General features: G+C 41.3%; 2 protein-coding genes and 1 pseudogene across 2 annotated transcripts; 2 read left to right on the forward strand and 1 right to left on the reverse strand.

Moving 5' to 3' along the window:
- Positions 1-277: 277 nt before the first annotated feature.
- arhgap42a (Rho GTPase activating protein 42a) lies at positions 278-15107 on the forward strand. Its single transcript, XM_035178724.2, has 24 exons — positions 278-835; positions 3570-3665; positions 3760-3821; positions 6194-6265; positions 7643-7744; positions 7846-7956; positions 8444-8548; positions 9111-9240; positions 9346-9446; positions 9879-9988; positions 10124-10202; positions 10414-10453; positions 10592-10654; positions 10743-10817; positions 10902-10986; positions 11078-11136; positions 11236-11341; positions 11879-12038; positions 12155-12305; positions 12733-13461; positions 13598-13757; positions 14058-14129; positions 14274-14353; positions 14554-15107. The coding sequence occupies exons 1-24, from the start codon at positions 682-684 to the stop codon at positions 14640-14642; spliced, it is 2991 nt and encodes a 996-aa protein (XP_035034615.2). The 5' UTR covers positions 278-681; the 3' UTR covers positions 14643-15107.
- Positions 15108-15659: 552 nt separating this feature from the next.
- On the reverse strand, positions 15660-25418 carry trpc6a (transient receptor potential cation channel, subfamily C, member 6a). Its single transcript, XM_035178725.2, has 14 exons — positions 25245-25418; positions 23634-23962; positions 23059-23191; positions 22595-22895; positions 22295-22480; positions 21854-22018; positions 21511-21754; positions 21163-21390; positions 19850-20114; positions 18319-18514; positions 17295-17495; positions 17044-17100; positions 16788-16863; positions 15660-16613 (listed from the first exon to the last, which is right to left on the reverse strand). The coding sequence occupies exons 1-14, from the start codon at positions 25379-25381 to the stop codon at positions 16486-16488; spliced, it is 2646 nt and encodes an 881-aa protein (XP_035034616.2). The 5' UTR covers positions 25382-25418; the 3' UTR covers positions 15660-16485.
- Positions 17825-17992, forward strand: LOC118122705 (annotated as a pseudogene).
- Positions 25419-25816: the final 398 nt, after the last annotated feature.

The raw sequence follows: 25816 nt of genomic DNA on the forward strand, positions 1-25816 counted from the left end.
TACACAGGTAATAAAACGAGAACACACACACACACTATACATATACGGATATACATATATATGTATATATTAATAATAAACGTGGATATATGTTTAAACGCACACACATATACATATGTTAATAGAGAGAGAAATTGTTGTTGTTACATGTATACAGTCCAGCCTGTGTATAAAGGTTTTTATTTTTGTATTTTTCTTATTTGGCAAACTTATTTTATCACGCGCCAGCAGGAGTCTCCCGTTCCCATAGTAACAAGGCTACAGTGGGAGCCTTGTGTGGAGCTGCAGCGCAGCCTCTGTCCACAGCTGTGTGACGTATGATACTGGCTGCAGCTGCTTTGTTTGTGGCGGCGGAGGTTTCACATGTCTCCCGGGAAGTTTCTTACAAGTCAAAGCGACGTTATACTTGAACACTTCATTTAAAAGGCGAGGAGAGCAGCGCGGAGCTCGTCGTGTATGTAGCCGAGCGAAAGCGTCTGTGTCCGGGGCTCTGCTGCGTTTCAGTGTCCGGAAGTTCTGTGGGAGAAAAAAAAGTGAGAGCGGCATGAAAAAAAGGAGCTGGAACAAACTTCTGACCAAACGTCTCCGAGCGCAGTGAAACTCCGGTTCATCATCCCGTGAATCCACAGCAGAGGAGTCTGTGCTTTATTCATCTGATACCGGTGAGAGTGAAATCGAGCGATGGGTCTGCCGACGCTGGAGTTTAGTGATTCTTTCCTGGACAGTCCGGAGTTCAGGGAGCGACTGCAGTGCCACGAGATAGAGCTGGAGCGAACCAACAGGTTTATCAAAGACCTGATCAAAGACGGAAACATGCTCATATCTGCCCTCAGAAGTAAGTAGTGATCTGTTAAATCCGCGCTACATTACACTCAGCCCTCAGCCTGATAACAGAGGGCAGCCCGAGGCCATCAGTTCAGACAGTGTGGTGAGTTTAGTCTACTCACTTGTTGAAAGTCTATCACAGGGACCTGTGCTTCATGGTGTGAACAGCACTGTTAATGACACAGTTCCAGTGTTAAACTTACAATCTTACAACTGCATTTTGTTTTGGGGCCATTGTCTGACAACGACCTGTTTACAAAGCTGCAGTTTAATTTCCCAACTTACTTTATAGTTTTCTTATTACCAATTATCGAGAAGGGATTTAGGGTTGCATCACACTTTGCCTGGATTCTTAGTTTCTTATCAACATTAGATTTATAACTTATACATAGAGTTTGACTAACTGTTGGTCTGTGTGTAAGACTCAAAGAAGTTGTACAAAGAACAGTAAATGTTAAATGTATCATTTAAAATTTTAAACTTCAGAAGTGGCCATTTGGTTGTTTGAGTAAAGACATGTGCATCAGTATGTCTTGGTAATAACATGGCTGTGTGTTTTTATTCAGTAATAATGCAGACTTTTTCAATAACTCAGATTTATTAACAATCAAAGGGTTTGGGGTGTATCAATTTCGTATTAGCACTTAGGGTAAAAGATATGATCAGTCACCTAAAATGATATGTTAATAAATAATAATAAAGGGTTCTACAGTAACTGATCAAGTCTGCATTTGTTAATGTTAATCTAAGCAAGGATTTAACAATAGCACAGGTCCATTGACATGTGTTGTTTCCTCCGCCAAGGAGATTATGTTTTCACCCCTCTCCGGTTGTTATCAAGAAAACACAAAAACAACTAAACGGATTTCCACGAAACTTGGTGGAAGATTGTAGTTTGGGTCAGGGAAGAGTCGATAAAATTTTTGTGAGAATCCGGATTTTTCCTGAAAAAAAATCTGGCACATTTAGGGCCCTGATATCTATGAGCGTATAATTTGGTATAGCTTTATTGAATCTAAGGGCACTGTTGGGCCTTGGCAGAGGAATGCGCTCTAAGATAAATATATTAAATCAGGGATGGTTCTGAAATGTATCAGAGACCATAGATTGTTCTGTACCTTCTGTAGAGCTGGCTGTTAACTGCTGCTCGGTTTGATGGGGACTCTCATATTCTATTTCTTTTGATCAGGTTTAAGCTCAGACACACCGTCGCTTTGTGACGGCCTGTGGTTTCTTTGACTCACCTGCTGGTTGAATACATTAGCGTGTACCATACACACAAGTTGCCATGTCACACTAATACACCATCGCCACAGAAATATGATATAGCCATGATGCGGTGCTGTTGTTATTTGTGATAGGCCAACATTTATTACCTTCACTGACTGGAATTTCTGTTGTCATTGGAAAGTCTTTTCAAGATATGGTGTTGTCAGTGTTTTCATCTCACATGTGTTTGTGTTATGGCAGTAAAGGGGATTTTCAATTCGATCGAACAACAATGTCATAAAAATAACTGAAACCCATTAAAAGATTTGCAGACGTCTGACCACAAACTAATACAGTTCAGCATCTCGAAACTGAACCAAGCACAGTGCAGTATGTATTCTGCTGTACATTAGATGCATAATAACTCAATGCAGTGCATATTTTAGATATCAATAATTAAGGACAAATTACTGATAGCAATTAAGCTATTATTTAATAGTAGTGAATAACTTCCAAAAATTATAGCTCTGCTTCCCCCTGTGTCTACTTTCATGCATTGGACTTGACTGCAGTTCTGTTTTGCTGATCTCCAGGCAGTGATCTGGTCTAAACTGTTACTGAATCACGTTTTAATGGTTTAAGTGTAAGTGCATAACGCAGCACTGTGATTAAAATAGTGCCTTACAGCAGCTGGCGAATGAGTTATGACTGTGTGAGTGAGATAATGCGGCATTGTGGTGCCAAGTGTTGATGCACCACAGAGTGAAAGGGGTGTTAAACTGTTATTGGAGTGTTGTTTGGACACATAAACACAGATTTTGGCGAGTCAGTCTAAGTGGCGTTTACTGCAGGGCGTGTCAGTTTGTTTACATGCGACTCTGACACCTCATGTCCCTGCGGTGGTGTTAGCTTATTACAGGAGGGAAAAAGTGATGTCACCTTTAGCTTTGTAGGGAAATAGCATCGACTGAATATAGAGATGGATAGCATGAGAACTCCCGAAAGTGAAGCCATATCATCTGGATCACCCTCTGGTGGCAGGCTGCGGTATAGGTAATAAACCCTGCCTCCTCCATGTAAGTGGATGGGAATTGGACCAAACAAAAAACTCAAACAACACATCAAATTTATTAAATCAAGTTGGATTTAAATACGTAATATGATGCTATAAAATGGGTTGAAACATAATCGACAGCTGAGACCGACTCGCTATGGTTTGGTGTGTGTATTGGCAGCACCTCCACAAAATCACTGCTGCACAAACTCCAAATGACGTCAAAAGTGCAAGATGGTGGCCCCCACATCTGGAACATTTTGATTTCAATTTTGTACCGTCGGAAGAAGGGGAGATGTTTCTAGCGTCTACATCTACAGTCTGTGCAAAAAAGTAACACTACATTGTGTTGAACCAATAATGGCATTGTGCAAACTCATGCCAAGAGCATTATTGTCCATTATAAGGGAATTAGTGATGGCAATAACTCATTGTACCTGCCTTAAGTGACTGATTGAAATCCTCTCTGTGTTTCTGCCAGGTCTTTCTCTTGCTGTTCAGCGGTTCTCTCAGTCTCTCCGGGAGTTCCAGTTTGAATGTACTGGGGATGCTGAGACTGATGATGAGGTCAATATTGGTGAGTTGAAAATAAAAAACTAAGAGCTGAAACTGCAACATGTGTAAAATATGATCAGTCTTCCCAGATTTGAAGTGTAAAATGTCTTTTACAGCTCAGTCCTTAAAGGAGTTCTCTCAGCTCTTGAGCACCATGGAAGAGGAGAGAAAACGACTAGTAAGACTAAACCGTTGTGTACTACGTGTGTGTGTGTGTGTGTGTGTGAGAGAGAGAGAGAGAGAGAGAAGAGGGAGAGAAAAATAGTTTTTTGTGTTGTACATTTTAAAGGGCTATTGGTACAAGCTTCTTTATACTTCTAATACTTCTTAATTCTTCAAAACGTAATTAATTAATAATTAAGCATATTACACTATATATTAATGAGAATACATTTTTAGACTTTTCTCTGTACACTATCTCTGTACACTATTTTTATCTGTATAAAACTGAGAAATGTATTCTGTCGGGAACAGAAACTAAAGACTTCTGAAGGACTTCAGTTGGGAATTACATGGAGAAGGATTCTCCTTAGTCAAGGAGTCGTATCTTGTGGATCTGAGTATACCATTAAACCAAAAACCCTTCTCACCCACATTATTGTCAACGAAGTCTAACCTAACAGTTTCCTTTGTCCACCAGTAGTTGTGCACCCTCTTTAACTCTGCTTTATCGGCATGAATCTGCCTCAACTCTGAACAAGTGAAAGTAATAGTTTTTGTCAGTAGCCCTCACTCCATGAATCACACCAGCTTCCTCATGCCTGTGCCTTGATCTGGTTTTCCCACAAGTCTGATTCACACATTTTGTAGAGAAACAAAATCTTGTGCCAGCAGTGAGTCTCCATAGTGATTCTGAGAAAAACGTCTTTGACTCAGAGCCCCTCCAACAACCAGAGAGGCCTTTGTGTGTGGGAGTGATTGGACTCTGGCACAGCCTTTGTGTAGGCTAACCCCCATACATGTGCAATGTATGTGCAGGTATGCTAACTGGGCTAAGTATGTGGTGTGTGTGTGTGTGTGTGTGTGTGTGTGTGTGTGTGTGTGTGTGTGTGTGTGTGTGTGTGTGTGTGTGTGTGTGTGTGTGTGTGTGTGTGTGTGTGTATGGTCTGGTTACAGAGGAACCATGTGGAACCTATTCTGCCAATTCCCCTGTGAGACTGAGTACAGCTCTGACTGCTTGGGAAAGTCCATAAAAGGGTCCTGTGTGTGTTTGTCTGCTCTTTCTCTCTCTCTCTCTCTCTCTCTCTCTCTCTCTCTCTCTCTCTCTCTCTCTCTCTCTCTCTCTCTCTCTCCCTCCCTCTCTTTGTGTGTCTGCTGGAGTGGCCCCACTGCTACAGCACCGCTGATACGTCTTATTAAGTTAAAGGGCAATTCCAGCAAATGGGTTCCTCTGAAATACCTGTTTGACCTGAGTGGACTATTGTAGAGATTTGACAATGCCCCTCATTCTTTTAGTTTTCAGTTTCATCCTGCTTATTGTTGTGTGCTTTAAAAAAAAACCTACAAAGAAATCAGGCCTTTTTGTGGCTACTGGTGCAGCACTAAACTGAAGTAATGATGCAGGGCTGGGAAGTTATTTAGACTGTAATGCTTAAATCAACAAGGCAGAACAAAGCAAGACATGACAAAGACGTGCAGTATTATAGACTCATGACTAAAGAGGACCCAGGCTAAATATAAACACCAGACCTCTGATAACAGCTCTGTCAAACCTCAACATCAACCGTATGTTTCTAATACACATCGTACAGTCCGCTCCAAAAATATTATTACAATTGCTTTGTACTTGATATGGCTGGTTGATAATTTGATTTTTAAAATACTTAGAGGATTTAATTGCATGATGCTTGCTCCCAGTTAACTCAAACACTAGACTAAATCTTTGTTTTAGCCTTTGTACCCATAGACAACTTCATGATGGATTCAAATCTTATTAGAGATAAAATATGTAACAATCCTTCTTTAAAATGTCTAAATACGACTAGACCTATGTTATATATTTGTTGACTTGTGTACTAACTTTATCCAAAATGTTTCCAACAATGTTCAAACCCAGAGAAATCCCTAATTTTATACAAGATAATAGGATGTTTCTTTTGGGGCAAAAGACATTTTTCCTTCCACTGTTTTTAGTAGTTACTCACAATGGATCTGGATTATTTATTGCCGTTTGCTGCTTAACGTTAATAAAACCTCTATACATTACCTCATCCATAAACCCAATGGTTGAAACGACATCAACTCCCACGATCCCACACTGCTTCCCGACATCATCAAACTAGGTATTTTGTTAATGTTTTGATAGAGAGACCCCTTGCGATCCCAGTTATGTAATTTACGTTTTAATGTCTTCATTTGAAATGTTTTGAAATCCTGAGTGATACACAGGAAGATTGATGTTGAATTTGAGTGTTCAGTGTCAACATCTGCCCATGAAGGAAACTAATGTCAATAAAGTCATCACCGTGACTGAACTAATGTCTCTTTTTCATTGCTGGTTTTAGTATTTACTGTTTTGCCACCCTGATCTGACTGTTTTTTTCCGCTCAGATCCAGAACGCGGATGACGTGCTGATCTCACCGCTCGAGAGGTTTCGTAAGGAGCAGATTGGAGCTGTTAAGGTATATATCTGCACTTGTTGGAATTAACGCTTTAACTAAAAGGAGCACATTTGATTCTCAAAACTTCACACTGTCTCTGTTCAGCTTTTAACCAGGCCGGTCTGTGAAGATCATTATTCATTAGTTATCTAACACTGTGGGTGGTGAGCAGACAGATTATCCCGCTCTGGTCTGGTCCCAGTCAGCCTCTCAGCCAGTGGTCAGAGAATCCAATTTGTTCAGATAAACGATGCATCTCAGTCCGGTGTCAGTAGCAGGGTCATGGGAACGGACGCTGGGAGACAAGACAGGGGCCGCGTTGCAGACAGACACAGTTGAACTCAGTGAGGCAGTGTAAATACAAACTGAGTCTGGTGTCTGGTTTCAGCAGCTGTCTCAGATCTAATGATTCCATTTTTCTCATTGTCTTTTCTTTGTATACTTCTGTATTTTTATACTTTTATGAAAAGCAGAAGCAGAGATATCAGTCTCAAGTCAAAGGCAGCGTTTGGAAAATAGAACTGGTCGCAGCTCAAACTAATAAAATCAAAGGCCCCTGCTTATGCAAGCGACTCCTCAGCCTGCAGAATGTAGCAGGAGAGTGTGAGCACTTAACCCTCACACTGACAGGAAGGAAGAGTTTGGACATGTGCAGTTTTGGAAAAGAGCTGTTGTCCTAAATATTTTGTCAGAGTCTCTTCATTTAGATTATTAATGGTCCCACTGTATTTAGTCATAACTTCGATCTGGAATGTTTGTTCAGTCCAAAATTCTACGGAACGTATGAAGAATCAGATACAGGACGTTGTGGGTGGATATTTGGAGGAGTGCTGTGATCCCACTGGAGATTGGTGGAAATGTGATATTTTGAGGCACACCAGTAGCAAGTCTCTTGGTCAGCGGGTCACACCACCGCTGTGGTCCAAACTATAAAATGTCTTAACAACCATCGGCTGAATTCACATGAAATTTGTTTGTGGCCACTGGTCTCCCCACGGGATAAATCTGGCTGTGTTGCTGAGCCTGTGATGTTTCCCCTGACGTTTGTGATTCAGAGTGAAATATCTTGACAGTTATGGGATGGATTTCCTTCATGCTAATAGTTGAATTTAGATCAGAGAGAACAGAACCCGACAGATATTTTGGCGGCCGATGCCCATATTGAGTAAAAGATCTTCAATATCAATATATTGGCTGATATATATATATAGAATAATGATTACTGCGATGTCATTATCAAAACCTTATAACCAGGAAACAGATTCAGGCTTGATATTATACAGTTTAACGATAAAATGGATCATAAATAACTATCAATAAAAGACGTTTATTATCAGATGTAAAAGTTCACAAGCCACCTGTTATCTGTTGCTCATGTCCTCCCCCTGTCTGCACCAGGATGGAAAGAAGCAGTTTGACAAAGAGACAGAAAGGTACTACTCTGTCCTGGAGAAACACCTCAGTCTGTCCTCCAAGAAGAAGGAGTCCCAGCTGCACGAGGTGAACTGTCCGGCTCCTACAAGACACACACACCTAGTTCCTCCCACATGTGTTAGATAACATTCAGTACTGTATGTGTGTTGTGGCTGTTTCTGTTGCAGGCTGACTCCCAGATGAGTAAGGACAGACAGGTTTTTTATGATGCATCACTGCAGTATGTGTTCAAGATCCAAGAAGTGCAGGAAAGAAAGAAGTTTGAATTTGTGGAGCCGGTAAGTTCACAGATATGCATACAATATTATAATTTCTTTTATAATTATATGTTTTTATGTTGCTTTTGTGCAATTGAAAAGTGTATATTCATGCTGGGATACAGATTTAATTGCAGTACATGATGTTTGGTCAGTATCAGCAGTTTTCCTCCTGCCGAGAATTGTGTACATGCAGACAAGATCATGGAAAGGCAGCTACATGCTACAAACAGTATTTGGCCTGTGATGAGAATGTTTTATTGATACATATCAGTAAAGCCCACTTCCTGTTGCTGTTGCAGCAGTTCCTGCACTGAGACCTCTTCCGCCGGACAGAGAGGGAAACTCTTTGTAGTAAAGTAAACAAGGGTAGAAAACCCAAACAATAAGCAGCGTTTGGGTTTTTTTGGACTATTTTGACTGATTGAGCCGATGACTGACGATCATTGTTTTGTAATCATCTCAGCACGTAACATTTTTCCTGTGGATTTTTCCCTTTGCTCTTCAGCTATTAGCTTTCCTGCAGGGTTTGTTTACATTCTACCACGAGGGCTATGAGCTGGCCAGTGAGTTTGAACCCTACAAGCAGCAGCTTCAGTTCAACCTGCAGAATGTGAGTGTGTGTTTACTGCAAACTTCAAGCTTGAATCTGGGTCTGATATCACTTGTGAGAGAAATCTTTACTGAGATTATTCTTTCATTTTGTCTACCTGCCTCTTAAGAGAAAGTGATAGCTCTTCATTTTTTTCTTTAATAATTTATTTTTCTTAATTTGCTCTTTTCTTTTTGGATGAAAGCAGACACTGTTAAAAATGCAAATGAGAAAAGGATGCACAGCTTGGATTTACAAAATAATGTTTACAATGTAGTAACTTACTCAGCTTGACTAAGTAACCATTCACTGTTTAACTTGTTAACATTTTTAATTAAAGACTAAAATTCCTCTGCCATCTGCCCCCAAAATTTAACGGGTTCCTACCTGACCCATACCCCATCCTTCCACCAAGTTTTGTGGTCATCCATCAAGTAGTTTTTGCGTACTCCTGCTAAATAACTGCCAGACAAACATAATCTCCTTGGGGAAGGTAAAAACTACACTGCTTGTATGTTTCTTGTGTAAATATGTTTGAAAGCCTCCCCTCAATGCAGTTTTTATGTATATGTTTATCGTTCAGGCTCGCAATAACTTTGAAAGTACACGTGCTGAGGTTGAGAGGCTGATGAAGAGGATCCGATCAGCAGAAGAAGACTTCCAAGCCCCCAGTTGTTTCACCATGGAGGGATATCTGTATATCCAGGAGAAACGTGAGATACACAGAAATCATATTGTCCCCTCTCTCTCTCTGTCTCTTTATCTCGCTTACGCAAACTCAAGTGCTTCTGCGTGAAAACGTGTGTCACGTATTCCAGGTCCGTTGGGCAGTGTGTGGACCAGATACTACTGCACGTATGAGAAAAGCTCCAAGATGTTCACCATGAGCAACACAGAGACCAGACCAGCCAGCAGACAGGTGAGCTGGCAGCACAGATGAACGACTACACCAGTGTTGATAAATGTTTTTAGCCCATTTAAAAAAAATCGTGTGTCAACATTTACTGTGAAAATAGTCTTGAGCAGACCTGAGGTATGTTATTGTCATACGTTAATGTAGTTTTAAAGACCATTCTAAAAATGTGTGGGAATACAACTGGCCTTAAAATGTGTTGCAGCTTCTCGTTAGCATCTGAATAGACAAGTCCTGTCAATGCAACTTTTACTTGAATAAGAAAGCTAGGGTTTTTAACTGATATTTTTGTAGTGTTTTGACACAAATTAGTTCAGTAGCTGATGAGCTATAACTAATGATCCTAAAAGCATTGAGTTGCATCTATCCAGTTTCTTTGCTACAATATAATCGTACCAAATACCAGACACATTTTGCAAACACGTCTCTCTATAACAGAATGGCGTGATTAACGGCGCACCAGAGATGTTCCGGCTGCGCTCGTGTGTCAGGAGGAAGACCGATTCCATTGACAAGCGCTTCTGCTTCGACATCGAGGTGGTGGAGAGGTGAGAGGGGAAGACTGCGTGTCTATAGCACATCTATAGAATGAATGAATTAAGTTATTGTTACTACTGAAGTCTCTCTCTCTCTCTCTCTCTCTCTCTCTCTCTCTCTCTCTCTCTCTCTCTCTCTCTCTGCAGACATGGCGTCATCACCCTGCAAGCTGTCTCTGAGGCCAACAGGCGGCTGTGGATGGAGGCAATGGATGGAAAAGAACCTGTATGAATACAGTATATGCATTATTAAATAATTAAGTATCAGGGGAATGTAGGCTGCACAGAAAAGGTGCATCAGACTTGCACTGCAGCTAGGCGTCATAATTTAATGGTTGGCAATGAAACCTTACTGCATTGGAAAGTAGATTACATTAGTTTATGTTATACATTTGTTTTAATGTTTAACACAATAAAATTTGAATTTCTTTCTACAGATCTACACTCTTCCTTCTTTACTTAGCAAAAAGGAGGAGAGTAAGTACCCTGATTTATTCTGTTCTTAAATTGTGCATCTGCTTCAGCACAGAAGAAATTCATGAATTAATCGATTATCTATTATTATTCCTTAAATGCACAGGAAATTAATGTAATGTTTGTCTGTGTTTTTAACAGCATTTCTCAATGAGGCGGGCTTCAACTTTGTTAAGAAGTGTATTGAGCTGGTGGAAAACAGAGGTAAAAGGATCAAGTCAATTCATGTTGGCTCCGCTTCCAGGCTGTTTATTTACCTGGTGTGTTAAAACATGTCTGTATGTGTTTGTAGGCATCACCACGCTGGGACTGTATAGAACAGGAGGAGTCAACTCCAAAGTGCAGCGGCTGATGACGAGTGTGTTCGGTAAGAGGATTGATGAAAGGTTTCAAACTGTGGATTAAAAATGTGTCACTGCTGGTGAATCATGAAGTCTCTACTTTCCTGTAGCCGCCTCGGCTCCCTCTGACATGCAGCTGGACGCAGACGCCTGGGACAACAAGACCATCACCAGCGGGCTTAAGAATTATTTCAGGTTAAATACAGTACAGTGCTAACCTGTCTCTTTTTTAAAAAAAATACTTCTACTTAATTATGAATTCATTATTTCTATTTTGTAAATCCAGGTGTCTGGCAGAACCAGTACTGACCTACAGGCTGCATAAAGAGTTCATCAAGGCTGCAAGTAAGATCTTCCTCTTTAAAAACACAAAGTTAATACATAATGACAAAAAGCCTCTCACCCTTTCAGCTCTAAATCATAACCTTCTCCTTGCTTTCACAGAGTATGATGATCATAAATACAGAGTGAGAGCCATTCATGCTCTTGTTCACAAACTACCAGAAAAAAACAGAACGATGTTGGACCTCCTTACCAACCACCTCCACAAGTGAGTACACAATAACACTTCAGTCGGACAATTCAAATAAGTGTTTATTGCAGCAGCAGAACATAGTTTGAGTTTGACATCCAACTTCCTGACTCTATATGATTATATTGATATTATGGAGAGAGTTGACTGCCTGAACTAGCTTCCATGCATCGCAACTAATTTGAGACTGCGAGAGCATCACACCCTTATATCCTTTTTGTTTCAAGGACATCTGACAGCTGTAGGTATAGTGAGCAGGCACATTTTAGACCAGTATTACAATGAAACATGAAAAACATACATGAAAGGTTCTCAGCAAGCTTTTTTAGTACAATGTGTAGTGAAGTTTGCTTTAGCTCAACAAATCAAAGCATGATCAGAAATGTATTAACATGCTTAAAGATAAATAAGGTGGGGAAACACAGGTTGCAAATTCTTGTAAAATTGTAAAAGCAGTTTTATTTTACAATTTATTCAAATTGCTTTCATCGCTTTTTCTTATTTCCTGGTGACATGGGCTAGGACATGTTAAAATGTGCGCGTGTGTGTTTGCAGGGTTTCCTCTCACAGTGACCAGAACCTGATGACCGTGTCCAACCTGGGAATGATCTTCGGCCCCACGTTGATGAGGTCACAGGAAGAGACGGTGGCCGCCATGATGAATATCAAGTTTCAGAACATTGTGGTGGAGATAATCATTGAAAACCATGACAAGGTACGCTTGCACTTTGACACCTTTTACACACACTCACACGTATGCACCAATACAGTCTATGGTATGCACGCGAACCCAAACCGCTGACAGACATGCATACTGTATGCTCCTGCCAGATATTTGGGGAGGCCCCGGACCTGTCGGTGCCGTTACCTCAGGCTTCGTCCTCTCGAGCGACTCCTCGGAGGAACAAGGCCATCTGCCTGTCATCAGGAAAGAGGAAGGCTCGTCTCTACTCTCCTGCCCTCTGCCTGGCTGACAATGACAGTGAGTAAATCAGTGGTGAATGGTAACTAAGTACATTTACTGAAGTACTGTGCTGAAATGCAATTTTTTAGTACTTAACTTAGTGTTTCCATTTTATGTTACCTTTACTTCGATTCTGCAACTTTTCAGTGATAAATATTGTAGTTTTTACCCCTTTACATTTATTTGACAGGTTAATATTTTATATCAAAAGACATATTATACAATACCGTACTCTATTAATGTCGGAACTGGTTTCCAGCCTTTGCCTAAAGTGATTTCCCATCAGCTCTATTTAGTGTAATTTTAAAAAATCCTAAAATGATCTAATGTGCTGATTATTATATCTAATTAGCTAAAATGCTTGACTGTAATCAACACACAAATGACTGAATGGGCTAGAGAGCAGGAGTTTTATTATATGATGTGTTTTCATGTCTCCTTCCAGGTGACACGTTTAGCAGCAGCCCTAGCACAACTCCGAGGGGCAGCCAAGAGTCTCTGTCCTCACACTCCTCTGAAAAGAACGGCTTGTCTCAGACCTCTCCTCCGTCCTCTCCTGCTGCTGAGCCCAGCTCATCCTCCCCGGCCCCTGCATCTCCCCCTTTATCTCCCCCTGCATCTCCCCCTGCAGCTTCCACCGATTCCCACGTCCACATTTCCTCAAACGAGCAGGATCAGAAACGTCTGGCAGACAGCGCTGCATCCCCTCACATCACTCCTTCCTCTTCCTGGATGTCCTCCCAGCTCACTCCTGCCCAGCAGACTTCCTCTGTGTCCTCTTCCATGTCCTCTTTAGTCTCTGCAGAGAGGACCTTGTCTGTCAAAGGAAACTCCACTGCATCCTTGTCTTCTGTTAAAGAGTCGAGATCTCCCTCCCGAGCCTCCACATCCACCGCCTCCACTCAGCACGTGTCAGTGGAGCGCGCCTGCTCTCTCAGGTCGGGTCAACCTGTTCCAAGGGCATCCTCCATCTCCTCTCTGAAGAGCGTCCATTCAGTTGATCAAATAGATGCACCCAGTAACTCCTCCACCCTCACAGAAACCAAAGTGACGGACTCTACCTCACGCAGGACTGCCTACAGGATGGCCTCCTCCTCCTCTTCCTCCTCCTCTTCGTTGTTTCCCTACCAACTTTCCACTTCCTCCTCTCTCACCTCCCTGCACATCTCTGAGGGTGCTTACAATTCTGATGTAGTTGCTGAAATGCTGCAAATAGGCAATTGTATTAAATGTGATGATGGCGTGAAGAGTTTAAACATCTATTACGCAGCTGTTTATGTCCAGGTCTGATTTATCCTGTTTTATTGCAGATTACAAAAGCTGTCATGGATCGGTTCAGAGTCTCGTGTCGCTTGACCCACAAGGCGTGAGACCTGCACGCAAACCCTCACACATCCGCTATGGCTCCGATGTGACTGCCAAACACTCTGCGACCATATCCAGCAATGGTTACCAGAGACCTGGATCCCTGTGAGTGTCAGTCTCCGACATTAACGTGCTCTGTTACAGTCCTGTGATTCTCTGAGAGAAGGAAAAGACATGAATGTGTTTGACCAGAGAAAAATACATCGTTTGATTTTGAACTAGATTTAAACTGTGACATCATTGGTCTGATTGCAGGAGTGATTCATTATTTCTGATTAGCTCAATACCTGCCTGTATTATTTTAGAAGAAAGCTGTTTAATTGTTTTGATGCTGAGTGTGTTTTTTCGAAAGCAACATGTTCACTCTCGCAGTGTTTAAAGCTTTGTACTGTTTGTGTGTCATAGACTGTCAGTCAGACTGCCACAGCGTGAGAGCTCAGTCTTCTCCTCAGCTTTAGACATTTGTTCCTCAGGAAGGTACGTTGATTTATGAGGTTGTTTTTCAGTTTTGAAGTTGTCATTGATATGTGAAGTTTACACATAGTAAAACACACTCAAAGATCCCCTTTAACTCATGTTCTAAATCGCTGTTTTTACTGATAATGTTTTTTTGTTTCTTAGGGAAGCAAAAGCTCTTTACTCCTGTGAAGCAGAGCACAGCCATGAGCTCAGTTTTCCACAGGGGGCGCTGTTCTCAAACGGTAAGAAAACCACTCGCACATCTCATCTCCTCAGGAAGCTTCGGTTCCATTAACATGTGTTTTTCCACATGATGTATCCAGATACAGATTAAATTTTAATGCCAAGTTAAAATTTTACTAGGTGTTCATGGGGTCACATAGATGTGTTTGAGACGATTGTGAGTCGTTACATGCTGAGTTGTGTGTGTTTGTTGGCGCAGTGTACCCGTCTGTGGAACCAGGTTGGCTTCAGGCGACGTACAATGGCAGAACAGGACTCATACCTGAAAACTACATCACCTACGTCTGACGGAGATGATGATGTCATCCCCACATCACAGAATAAAGACCTAACGTAGCCTTTAGGGATCCACGGTGCGTACGGTCACACTGTGCTAATGATTGTAGATAATATAATATATTTATCTTGTAACTGTGACAGTGTGTATGTCAGACTACTGTGGCTGTATCTGGATGATGTGTGTATCTGACTACTATAACCTTACCATGTTATTAAGCAGCTTATAATACAGTAGATGTTAATCAGTGTATTTTATGTTCTATGCTACATGTAAGGTACTGTACCTGTAAACAGTATTTTTTCTATTAATCTTGATAACTTATGTTTGTAAATAATCATATATATGTTATAACTTGAAGTGTCCACTTCTCTGTGCTGCAGCGGAATTAATCCTGCCATTAATGCCCTCCTCCGGCTGTGTGTCAGATTTCATGCCGTCTAAATAAAGGACGACTATTTTCCTAAAAGATGCCACTTTATGTTTGTAGATTCAGTTCATGTTAAGTCATATTGTACGGAAGCATATTGCATTCACTTGAAAAAAAAAAGTTCTGTTTTTCCAAGACAATTATCTCGGAAAAACAGAAAAAAAAATTAATTAGAAAAACAGAACTTATCTCGGAATTTCCGAGTTAGTTATCTCAGAAAAACAGAACTTTTTTTTTTTTCAAGTGAATGCAATACGCTTCCGTAATATTGTATGTGGGTGTGTTTATTGTTGATTTTTTTCAAGAAAACATAGCAAATGGTTCATTCATTTTTTGAGTTTTTGAGTTCCTTACAAATATATTACCAAGGTCATAACTTTAAGTTGAACATGAGGTTAAAGTCAAATTCTCTGGATAATTTCTATATTATCATTTCTTACCAATGAATAATCGCTTCTTATACCTTAGGAAAGAAAAATCACTATTTATGTATCATACCTGCCCAGATAATACCAACCAGCTTGTAGCCAAAGCTGCTACAAAAGAAATTGGGGTTTCTTTGTTAGTGCTGCAAATTAAATTGACTTGACAAAACCAACAGGTTAATCATGTTTTATAACAGTCCATATTTCTCATTCAGTGTGCCGGCAGGATTATTGTGTTGTAAAGGCTGTTTTCGATTAACGGGGGGGGTTACATCCGCACAGGAAATAATGCCGCAGTCCATGACATATTATGTGTGTAATAAGTGCGAAACAGACTATTGCTATTTAATCATTCTCACGTAAACTGTATTTCAAATTAAAGGGTAAACACTGAATGTTAGTGTTGACAAGGTTCAGGCTTTCTACCTTTGCGCCCATCTATTGGTTTGTTGGTTTATTTTTCTACAGGGTTATTTATGCAAAAGAAAACCAAACAGATTTCCACGAAACTTGGTGGACGGATTGGACATGGATCTAGAAAAAAGGGGCAGATCGACAACCTTCTTTAACATTTTCACCAATTTATAATTCATGGATCTTTAACGAGAAAAAATCTGGTTCATGTAGGAAATTGATCTCTGTGAGTGTGTAAAACAGCAGCTTGATTGAATTTAAATGTTAATACAACAGTTGGGCCAATCTAGTTTTGCCCTTTTGCTTACATGAAATATTGCCTGAAACTTATCTTATGTACATTTTTTAGTACATGCGTCCATTTGTGTGAATGTCTAAATTATAATGATCTGTGTTTTTGGTAGGTGAGTGAAAACGACACAATCTCCTCTTTAAAGAGTGTGCTCCCACTTATAATTTATCCAGATAAAGTGATAAGTTACATTTTTAAATTTATATTCACATACATATCAAAGCTTTAAAGCTATTATTCTTTATCCACATCGAGTGATGCAGAACAGGCACTTTTCGCTTGTGTGCGGTCTCCTATGAAGACGAACTGATCTCTCCCATTCTCTTCAGCAGTCCGTCCAGCGTGTCCTTGCTCTGGGATTTCTCCTCGAGCAGCTCGTATCGCAGGCTGGAGATGTCCTGCTTGATCTCTTTCAGCTCACCTGAGTGAACAGCAGACACAACGCTTCATGACAAAAAAGAAGATTCTAAAATTCATGATTCATGTTTCTTACATTAAAGTCAAACTGACAAGAACATTTAGAAACCTTTATTCCCAAAATGAATGTTAACAATTAAAAACTGGTTCCGTCTCGGGATCGTTCTGCTGATTTTACCTTCAGTGATCTCGTCGCTCTCTCTGTCAGCTTGGGCTTTGATGATGTAACGTTTTATCAGTCGCTTCATGATCTTCTGCAAACAGTGATGGGAAAGAAAGCTTCTTTTAACAGCTACAAATTAACAACATTAAGATGCTCCCAATTTAAAATTATAATTTTGATAAATAATCTTATCTCTCACAGTCCGTAAAGTGACTGTGTAAAAAGATTTAGGTCCCCACAACATGAGTAATACCTGGACACACACACATACCTGATACCTGGACGGGCTGGTTGAAGTTCCATATCCTGAAGTTTTGTCCACTCCGAGCTGGAAGATTAAGCTGAAGTTAAATTCATTGAACACAAAAAGGACATTTCTTGTTGTCGTCAGGTCTGGAGCTTGTAGTGCAGCAGAGAAACCACTGGGAGGTGCTCAGGCTTTTGCATCTCAAGCTCCACTGTGGTACCATGGACTTAATGGCTGCACAGGCATTATACACACATGTGAACAGTAAGTGGTACCTGATTAAGCTGTGTCTCCGTTTTGTCCTCTCTGTGTCTTGCCACATAGTGCAGCAGCAGGGTCTTGATACCTGTGCCCATTCCCAGCATGGACTTGGGACTGGGCACCAGGTTAAAGGGCACAGGGAGCGTCCTCCCCTCCTCAAAGTACGAGAACCAGAGTTTGGCCCGAGCGAACTTCCATTCGACATCAGCATCATCCTAAAAAGGGAAAACAAAACAGGTTGGAGATGAAAGAGAAAAACACAACAGCTGCACCACATGATGTTGGACACACACACTCCAGCAGCTTATTACAGCCCCTAAAACTCTTTGTTCCCTAAAAATTACATATTCAAAAGGTTTGTCATGAAAATTCCCTTCATGGTCTTCAAATGGCTTAAATATAACTCTACGCCGTCCTTTCTCATTTTGTGACAGGGATCTATGGCCGATCTCCACCAAGGATGTTTTCATGTTTTCATCAGCGTTTGTTTTTTCAGCAGGATTACACAAAAACTAAATAACTGATTTCCATAAAACTTTGTGAAATCTCTTCTCAGCCTTTTGGCTAAGATCAAGTTTAGTATCTGTTGCTATCAGTTTAATATATGATACTCCCCCTTGATTTTTGGAACAGGAAGATGGAATAGGGGCTTGCTCATTCCACTGGCGCATCGACCTAGTGTTGCAGTACCTCCAGGAACGGTGGGACAAATAAAGTTGTTTTGAATTTTTTAATTGGAAGGATGCCGTATGGGTCAGGGAAGAACCCATCAATATCCAGGTGCATATCCAGGATATATTTTTTTTTCTTTGTGAGATTTCCTTGGATTTCCATGGGATCATATGTGGATATAGATTTTTTTAATAAGTCTGACAAATTTCACACACTTTGAGTGTGTGAAATTTGTTGCAGCTTGATTGACTGTTGGGCCTAAATACTCCACTGACTTCCACTCTAGTTTTGCCCCTTGCTGTATATGTATCCTGCACGTGAAGCACATGATGACATCATTATGTGGACAACATTTCTTTAACTCGCCTCAATCTCCTGGAAGGAACTGTTAATCATGGCGATGAGCATGTTGAGCAACACTATCACCATGGTAACGTTGTAGACCCCGTACAGCACGTAGCCGATGTTCTCGATGAATTTGTGTCCGTTGTTGATCACGACGGACTTGACCTCAGACAGTCCAAATATAGCCCAGAATAATGTCTTGAAGCTCTCCTCCAGGCTAGAGGGACACACAGAGAGGGAGGTGGAGGGAGATGAGAGAAAAGTTATTTTGGAGTTCAGACGACCATTAATCATAACGAAAGACGCTCTGTGAGAAAAAGGCCACACAGTGAAATCCTTACAGTCTTTAACACGATGTTTGTGTTGCTGTGCAACCGTTTCAAAACTGTTATACATTTTTAGACTTTCATCATAACTTTCACACAAAGAAAACTCCTACTTAAGTTCTTTTTTCATAAATAATAATTAACTGTGTATAAATGCAGTAACATGCATTTTGTAAAGCAGAGGGAACTCCTGTGAACTTTTGAGAGACAGTTTTGAACTTTTTCGAAAGGTTTTCTGTTGTATGGACTTTTTCGGTTGTGGATGTTCACCTCGTTTTCCTTGTGATTGGAGTTCTGGATTTGTATTCTGCATGTGGTTCTCTCTTTTGTGTGTATATCGTTTCTGTGTTTCCCCTTTGTCTGTTTGCACATAGATTGTTCCTCATGTTTTAGTTCAGATTTCATTAATCAATATATCTAATGTTTTGGTGCTGTTTGCTGCCACCTGGAGACCGTGGCCGTTTTTTTTTTTCACATTAAACTTCACCTTCACCACCCTAACTTAACTTGCCTGCATTTTCTCGCTGCCTTTAAAAATCCATCAAATCAATTCATTTGAGAAGGACAAATCACTCTTTGGTTGATTAGGTTGAGTTGCTGACTACTTGTGTCCAAATTTAATCCATGACCAATGAGGAGCATTCCCTAGTTAAGTTGGGACTCACTCTTTTGAAATATCTGTGCATTCACTTTCAGACACGTTCTTATTCATCTGTAAATCATGCATTTACAACATTTTTGTGCCAGCTGAGTGTCACATCTGGAGTAATAATAATGGCACTCAGTTGAGTGCATACCTCCACCAAGGCCCAAAAGTCCCCTTATGAAACCACATTTAAATTCACTAGGTCTGGGTTTTTATTTAAATCTGCACCAAAGTACAGACACTCATAAATATCGGGCCCCTAAACATGTCAGAATCCTGGATCTGCAACAAAATTCAGTTTGTTCTACACTGACCCAAACCCCATCCTTCAACCAAGCTTCACGAAAATGGGCTCAATAGCTTTTGTGTAATCCTGCAAACGAACAGACAAACACTGGGGAAAACATTAACTTCATGGTGGAGGTAAAAATGAATTAAGGCTATGGCTGGGTTCACATTAAAGCTGGATTTTGACACAACAGATCAGGAAATAAATTGTGTATGACCTATCTTAAGGTTAATATTGTGGTATTGAGTGAATGTAAATGACTCTGAAGGTGTACAAATCTGAAGCTCTCACGTGGTGAAGGCGTCGTTCTGCTTTGCCCCCAGGTAGTAGGAGTACAGGTTGAACATGCCGATCATGAACGCCAGGAAGACCAGGAGGAAGATGACCATGAACTTGAAGATGTCCTTGACGGTCCTCCCTAAAGAGATCTGCAGTGGACCGAAGCTCTCGTTGGCTGGGAGGATGTAAGCAATCCGAGAGAAGCTCAGCACCACTGCAACTGCATACAGGCCCTCTGACACCAGCTGGGGATCTGACGGCAACCAGTAGAGACGTGCTGCAAAAACAAAGCTCGGATATGTTAGTGAATTTCAGCAAATCAACTTTGTAAAACTTTCTTCTTTTTGAAGCATGTAGTTGTGCTTTCATTGCAGATTGAGGAGGTTTTTTAATAAACACAATTTCATTAGGACACAGAGAAGGAATATGAATTAAGCCAGTCCATCTCAATTCATTATGATTAGAGGGATTAAACAGAAAAAAAAACCTAACCCTAACAAGAAAAAAGAGAATAAACTTGAAATTTCGGTATTAAAAGTCAAAATTTTAAGACTATATCAAACTAATAACGTTAGCGCTTGACTGCTTTAACAAAACACTGTGTGTAGATACATTTTTGAGATTGTTCTTCAGAACCAGTTTCGGTAACAAGGAAATTCTTTCTCTTTTTGCACATTAACACAGTGTCTGTTCAGAAGAAGAAACCATGTATTTTACATACATGGTTTCTTCACCATCATCATCTTCGCGAGTGTTTCTTCATGGAACACTCGCAGCTCACATAGCTGTCAGTCACTCCTGCGACTTTATTCTTGACAGTTCGACTCTATTAACAAAATAGTCTTTGAACTTTATTCTTGAAATTCAAAGAGAAATCTCATAGTCCAAATACTTTTCCAAAAATATGCAAGTTTGCTTTTCATGTAAATTGTTGAATAGTATTTGGTCCTTTTGGCTTCTAGCCACTGTCAAAGACGTGTGTGCAATCTGTGACTTAGTAAGTACTAAAGTATGTGTATTTTACAGGATCTCAAGATGAAATGATGGAAACAACTGAACTAAACAATGGAATCTCCTAATGCTATTTTTCTCCTGTGCCTCAGGATCGCCAGAGCCAAACCCGCCTGCCTTTTCTCCTGCTCACAGGATCTTCTGCACATTCTCAGCCAGCCACCAGCCTGTCATCTGCCTGCCCCAGCTCTTCCTTAAAAGACTATTTTCATTGTACAGTACCCTCATGTGCTAACTTACTGCAGCTGTTTGTACATTTATACAAGAAGTAAAGGATGGTTTGTTAGTCTGTGCAGGTGTGTGAGCATGCTCACCCAGTGTGAAGTAGTGTATCTCGGGGGGCAGTGTGACATTAATCAGTGTTGTGTAGTGTGTGTGTACATAGGTCTGTGCTAAGTCAGCGTGTCTCAGAGCAGAGAAGCGGCAGCAAAAGGAGGCGAGGAAGATTGCCAGCATCCCAAAGTCCAGGAAGTTCCACGGCTCGACCAGATACTCCCCCAGTCCCTGACTCCAGATCTCCTTCACCTCAGCCCAGATCATACCTGCACAAAGTACATGATGATAAACAGGATGACATATTCATGTTCCTGCTCTGTCATCTGCAGCTCTGCAAACATTAAACCCTGACAGACATGATGTTTCAATGATCATCTAATGCTCACCGATGACCCATGAAATGATGAGGATCTCCATACATGTGAAGGGCGTCGTGGTCATGCGGTAGAGCAGCAGTGGGTCCGAGGTGAGGTGTGCTCCTCCTGGGTGCTGATGGTGGGTCATGTTTGGTAAATGGGTGGTGCCTGCGAAACGGTCGGCAGCATTCAGGATGAGAAGACCCAGGAAAATTGTGAAGGACGAGGCATGGGCCACAAACCTCATGAAGGGGCTGCGCATTACTTTCCCCACCTGGATGAGAGAGAAGGAACAACCGAGGGATGAGAGAAAACCTCCAGTGGGGACTTAAAGTCAGGTTTGGATATGTAGGAGTTAATATGAGGGTCCTACTCTGCTGCACGGAGCAATCCAGTAAGCCACCGCCAGTCCAGGAAGTCCAATAGCCACCGCCAGCACCACCAGCAGTTTGATAGCAGTGGTCTGTTGTCTCAGTCCGGGTAGATTCTCAAACCAGATACCGAGCAGCTGCTGCTGGCAGTTAGGATGAGCCACAAACTAAAGAGAGAAGGACACATGGACACAGTGGTTCAGACCAGAAACACCTACAGTTGTCGACAATCTAAGTTTATATGAACATTTGTGCCAAATTTGCCAAACTCTCGAGGTGTGCTTAAGATAACATGCTACTGGGTGTTGTCAGCACAGAGTCACAATACAAAGGGAACATTTTTCACTGTGTTTCTAGTCATTCTGTATTCAGACTCTAACACGACTATAATACATTAACTTTACCTTACCTCACTGTTGTTGCCTATTTGTGAGCATACTAACCTTTTTAAGTTCATATTTGATGGCTAATTTGAGCCTTGTAAGTGAGGGGCGACCTGGGAGATCATAGCTGTCTTCAGAGTCTTCTTCTCCGCTCAGTATGGCCTCCACCTCCTCTGTGCTGCGGCACAGATCCAGGAGGCCCACCACATAGTCCTTACACTGGCTCGACAGGCGGCAGTAGTCGTTCTACAAACACCACAAGGGGAAATTGTAGGAGTAATGAATGTGCACTGTGATCTTAGAGGACTTGTGTTTGCACAATTGTTGTTGGTGATTCTGTCTGATCTTTGGTATGTGTACCTTAAATTCTTTCTCAATATTGGCCAGCATGGCCAGTTCATTGCTGAGCTCCAGGGCGGCCAGCACCGGGTCCTCGTTGGACAAGGAGAGGTAAGCAGGACTGGCGAGGCCTCTGTAGGCATTGATCCTTGATCGCGAGTGGCTGAAGGAGTCAAACTGCTGCTGGTAGTTACAGGAGTCGCAGCTGCAGAAGTAGTCATGGGGGGGATTGATGCGAGCGCCTTTACTCAGCAGGGTGTGAACTATCTCGTATTCCTGGCAGTGTGCTGCAAGTATCACTGGAGTCACATCATGGGAAAACCTATGGGAATGAACCCAAACAGAACATTTTACAAAGCAACAAAAAAGGTAAGTCAAAGGCCTTATACAATATATTCAGGACACCCCAACAAGTCAGAGAATTAAGATCTTTATGTCACTGGTGCACAATTTGTTGTCACACATCTTCCTTCCAAATGTCTTACCTCGTCCCGTCCTCATCATAAGCGTAGAAGTCATCCAACATGTCAGCTTGAGCAGGGCTCGCTGTTTGACGATGGGAATCTCTAAATGCAGGGTGACTCAACAGGGTCTCTGTGATACGAATATAACCTTTACCTACAACACGGACACACAGACAGACACAGGGCGTCATGTTATTAGAATATCACCCAACTCTGAGTATTCTGAGCATCTTTATTTTGGTTCTACGTCCCACAGCTTTACAGTTTCGGCTCAGTCTAATATGTTTTGAGTTGCAGCAGGAAGCCGTTTGTAACAGTGAAATAGTGAGCACTGTGGAGCTTTATGCAGCACAAGCGCTGGTGGAGACCTTAAAATAGCTAAAGAGTGAGAAATTATTGGACTGACATTCATCAGGTGGCCACAACCATGTTGCCCCACATTTAATGGATGTATCTGCTAATTTCTTATGCTGAGTTTGACACATATATACTTTATATCGTGCTAATATACGGCTGATGTATATGACAACATTATATAAGTATAAACCAATAGAATGCAGAATGCAGTTGGACTCATTTAAATGGACACGTCTTACTGATGGCTAACAGAAGGGCGTCACCCACTCTGGCCAAATCCGCCCTCCCCAGCAGCAGCTCTGTCACCTCCAGATGCTCATTGGACACAGCCAGCTGCAATGCATTCTGGCCCATGTAGTCCACAGCATTGACATTCAAGTTGGGCATGTGGAGCAACATGCGTCGCACCTCTGGTATGTTGCCGTATTCGGCTGCCTCCAGGAAACGCTGCTCAACCTCAGACAGGCTGACTGAAGGTGCAGAGAACATGTATGAAGGACCACGAAGGGCCTGGCGTCGTTTAACGGCGCTGAGGCGAGCCATGAGCTGCATCTCCGAGCTGCTGTAGCTGTAGAAACACACAGTACATAATGTCCACATGGTAGATTATAGGCCTACACACACACACACACACACACACACACACACGACTTCATCACTTCAGAGGAAATTACATTGGCCTCCATTGATTTCCTGGAAACTTACTCCAACCTTGACCATTGTTGTCTAACCCTAATACTTACCCTAAACTAAACCAAAACCTAATCTTAATTGAATCCAATCCTGAACCTTTATACATCCTAACCTTAGTTTTTTTATGATGTATGTTATGAGGACTTTTTGTCTCCACAAGGAAAACAAGTCCCCAAAATGTGACAGATTTATGTCCCCACAACATGAGACCTGTACACGCACACACACACACACACACACACACACATACACATACGCACACACACATCACAACACACACACACACACACACACACACACACACACACACACACACACACACACACACACACACACACACACACACACACACACACACACACACACCCTTTTGGAAACCACACATCAGGAGCTTGTCTCATCTCAGTTTCACATTTAACTACATCAATAACCAGAGTTTGTGAATTACATGAAGGAAATGAGATAAATTATTATTATTTTACTACAGTAAATATAAAAAACTACACAGAGAAACTGCATGTTGAACAAATCAAAGGTTGTAGCTGTAGTCAAATAAAAATATAACTAATCTCCAAGTTACATGTTAAACATTGTGCGAGAGAGATTACAATCTTAACTTCCATATAGTTAACCAAGTCTAGAGGAAAACAATAGAGCTTATTAAAATGGTTTGTTTTAAACCTTTATTTCATGTAAAACCAAGTTCCATTTGTATCCTTTACAATCATTGGATCATTGTACCATGTTCAGTGTTTTCAGTGTTAAAACAGTGAAGGCTGTGTCTCATACAGGGAACATGCAGTAGACATGCTGGACAAAATCCTTAGCCTCATGTCTTTGAAGGTTTTACATCAATTTTTAAGAATCTAACTTTCATCACCAGCTTTTTTATAGACAGAACAGCTTTGGCTGTACACTCTCACTGTGGAGAATACAAGTAGCTACACACATGCTGAGGTGATTGATGAGGTTATTGTCCTACTTCATTGTCTTATGTCATGTTTCTTTATATACTTTAATCTGCCATGTTGTGTTAATATAAATACTCTGAAATGGCTAAATGCCGAATGGTTATTGATTCTGATAACAAAGCACAAAACACACCTGACCAATACATAAACATCTGCCTCAATAAGGAAGGTAAATCAAAGAGTTACCCAAAGCTTCGTCCTGCAGTGCAGCAGTTTTCCTCTCCCAAATCATCGTAGGTCAACAGGTTATCACGGCTCCTGGCCCTCGGGCTGTTAGTGTAACCTACAGGCTTATAATAAGTCTCCAGTGGTTTGTGGTTCATCCTGCAAGTGGTCAACACTAGAGGGTCTGCTCCAGCTTGATACAAACGAGTTATCAAGTGCCTGTGGAATGACTCTCCCTCCGTCTCCCTCCCCCTCGGTTTTTTTTTCTATGTCCTTGAGAAAGAATGCTCCCTTTTGGGTCCCACTATACTTTTATTTACGTGACTCGTTGAACCTGACAGATGTGGAGGGCAGCTCAGTGTTATGAATGAACACACTGGAGTCTAATCAGTAAAAAATGTACGTACATTTTCAGCAGTGGAGTATTCTCCAAATATTGGGTTTCAGCAGCTGATTCAAAGCTCAGGCTGTAAAACGTTATTTTAAACTGCAGTGTTTAGAGTACAACAGTGTCAGTGCGTGCGTGCGTGCGTGTGTGTGTGTGTGTGTGTGTGTGTGTGTGTGTGTGTGTGTGTGTGTGTGTGTGTGTGTGT

This window comes from Hippoglossus stenolepis, chromosome 15, assembly GCF_022539355.2.
Source record: "Hippoglossus stenolepis isolate QCI-W04-F060 chromosome 15, HSTE1.2, whole genome shotgun sequence".
In the NCBI taxonomy this organism is placed as follows: Eukaryota; Metazoa; Chordata; class Actinopteri; order Pleuronectiformes; family Pleuronectidae; genus Hippoglossus; species Hippoglossus stenolepis.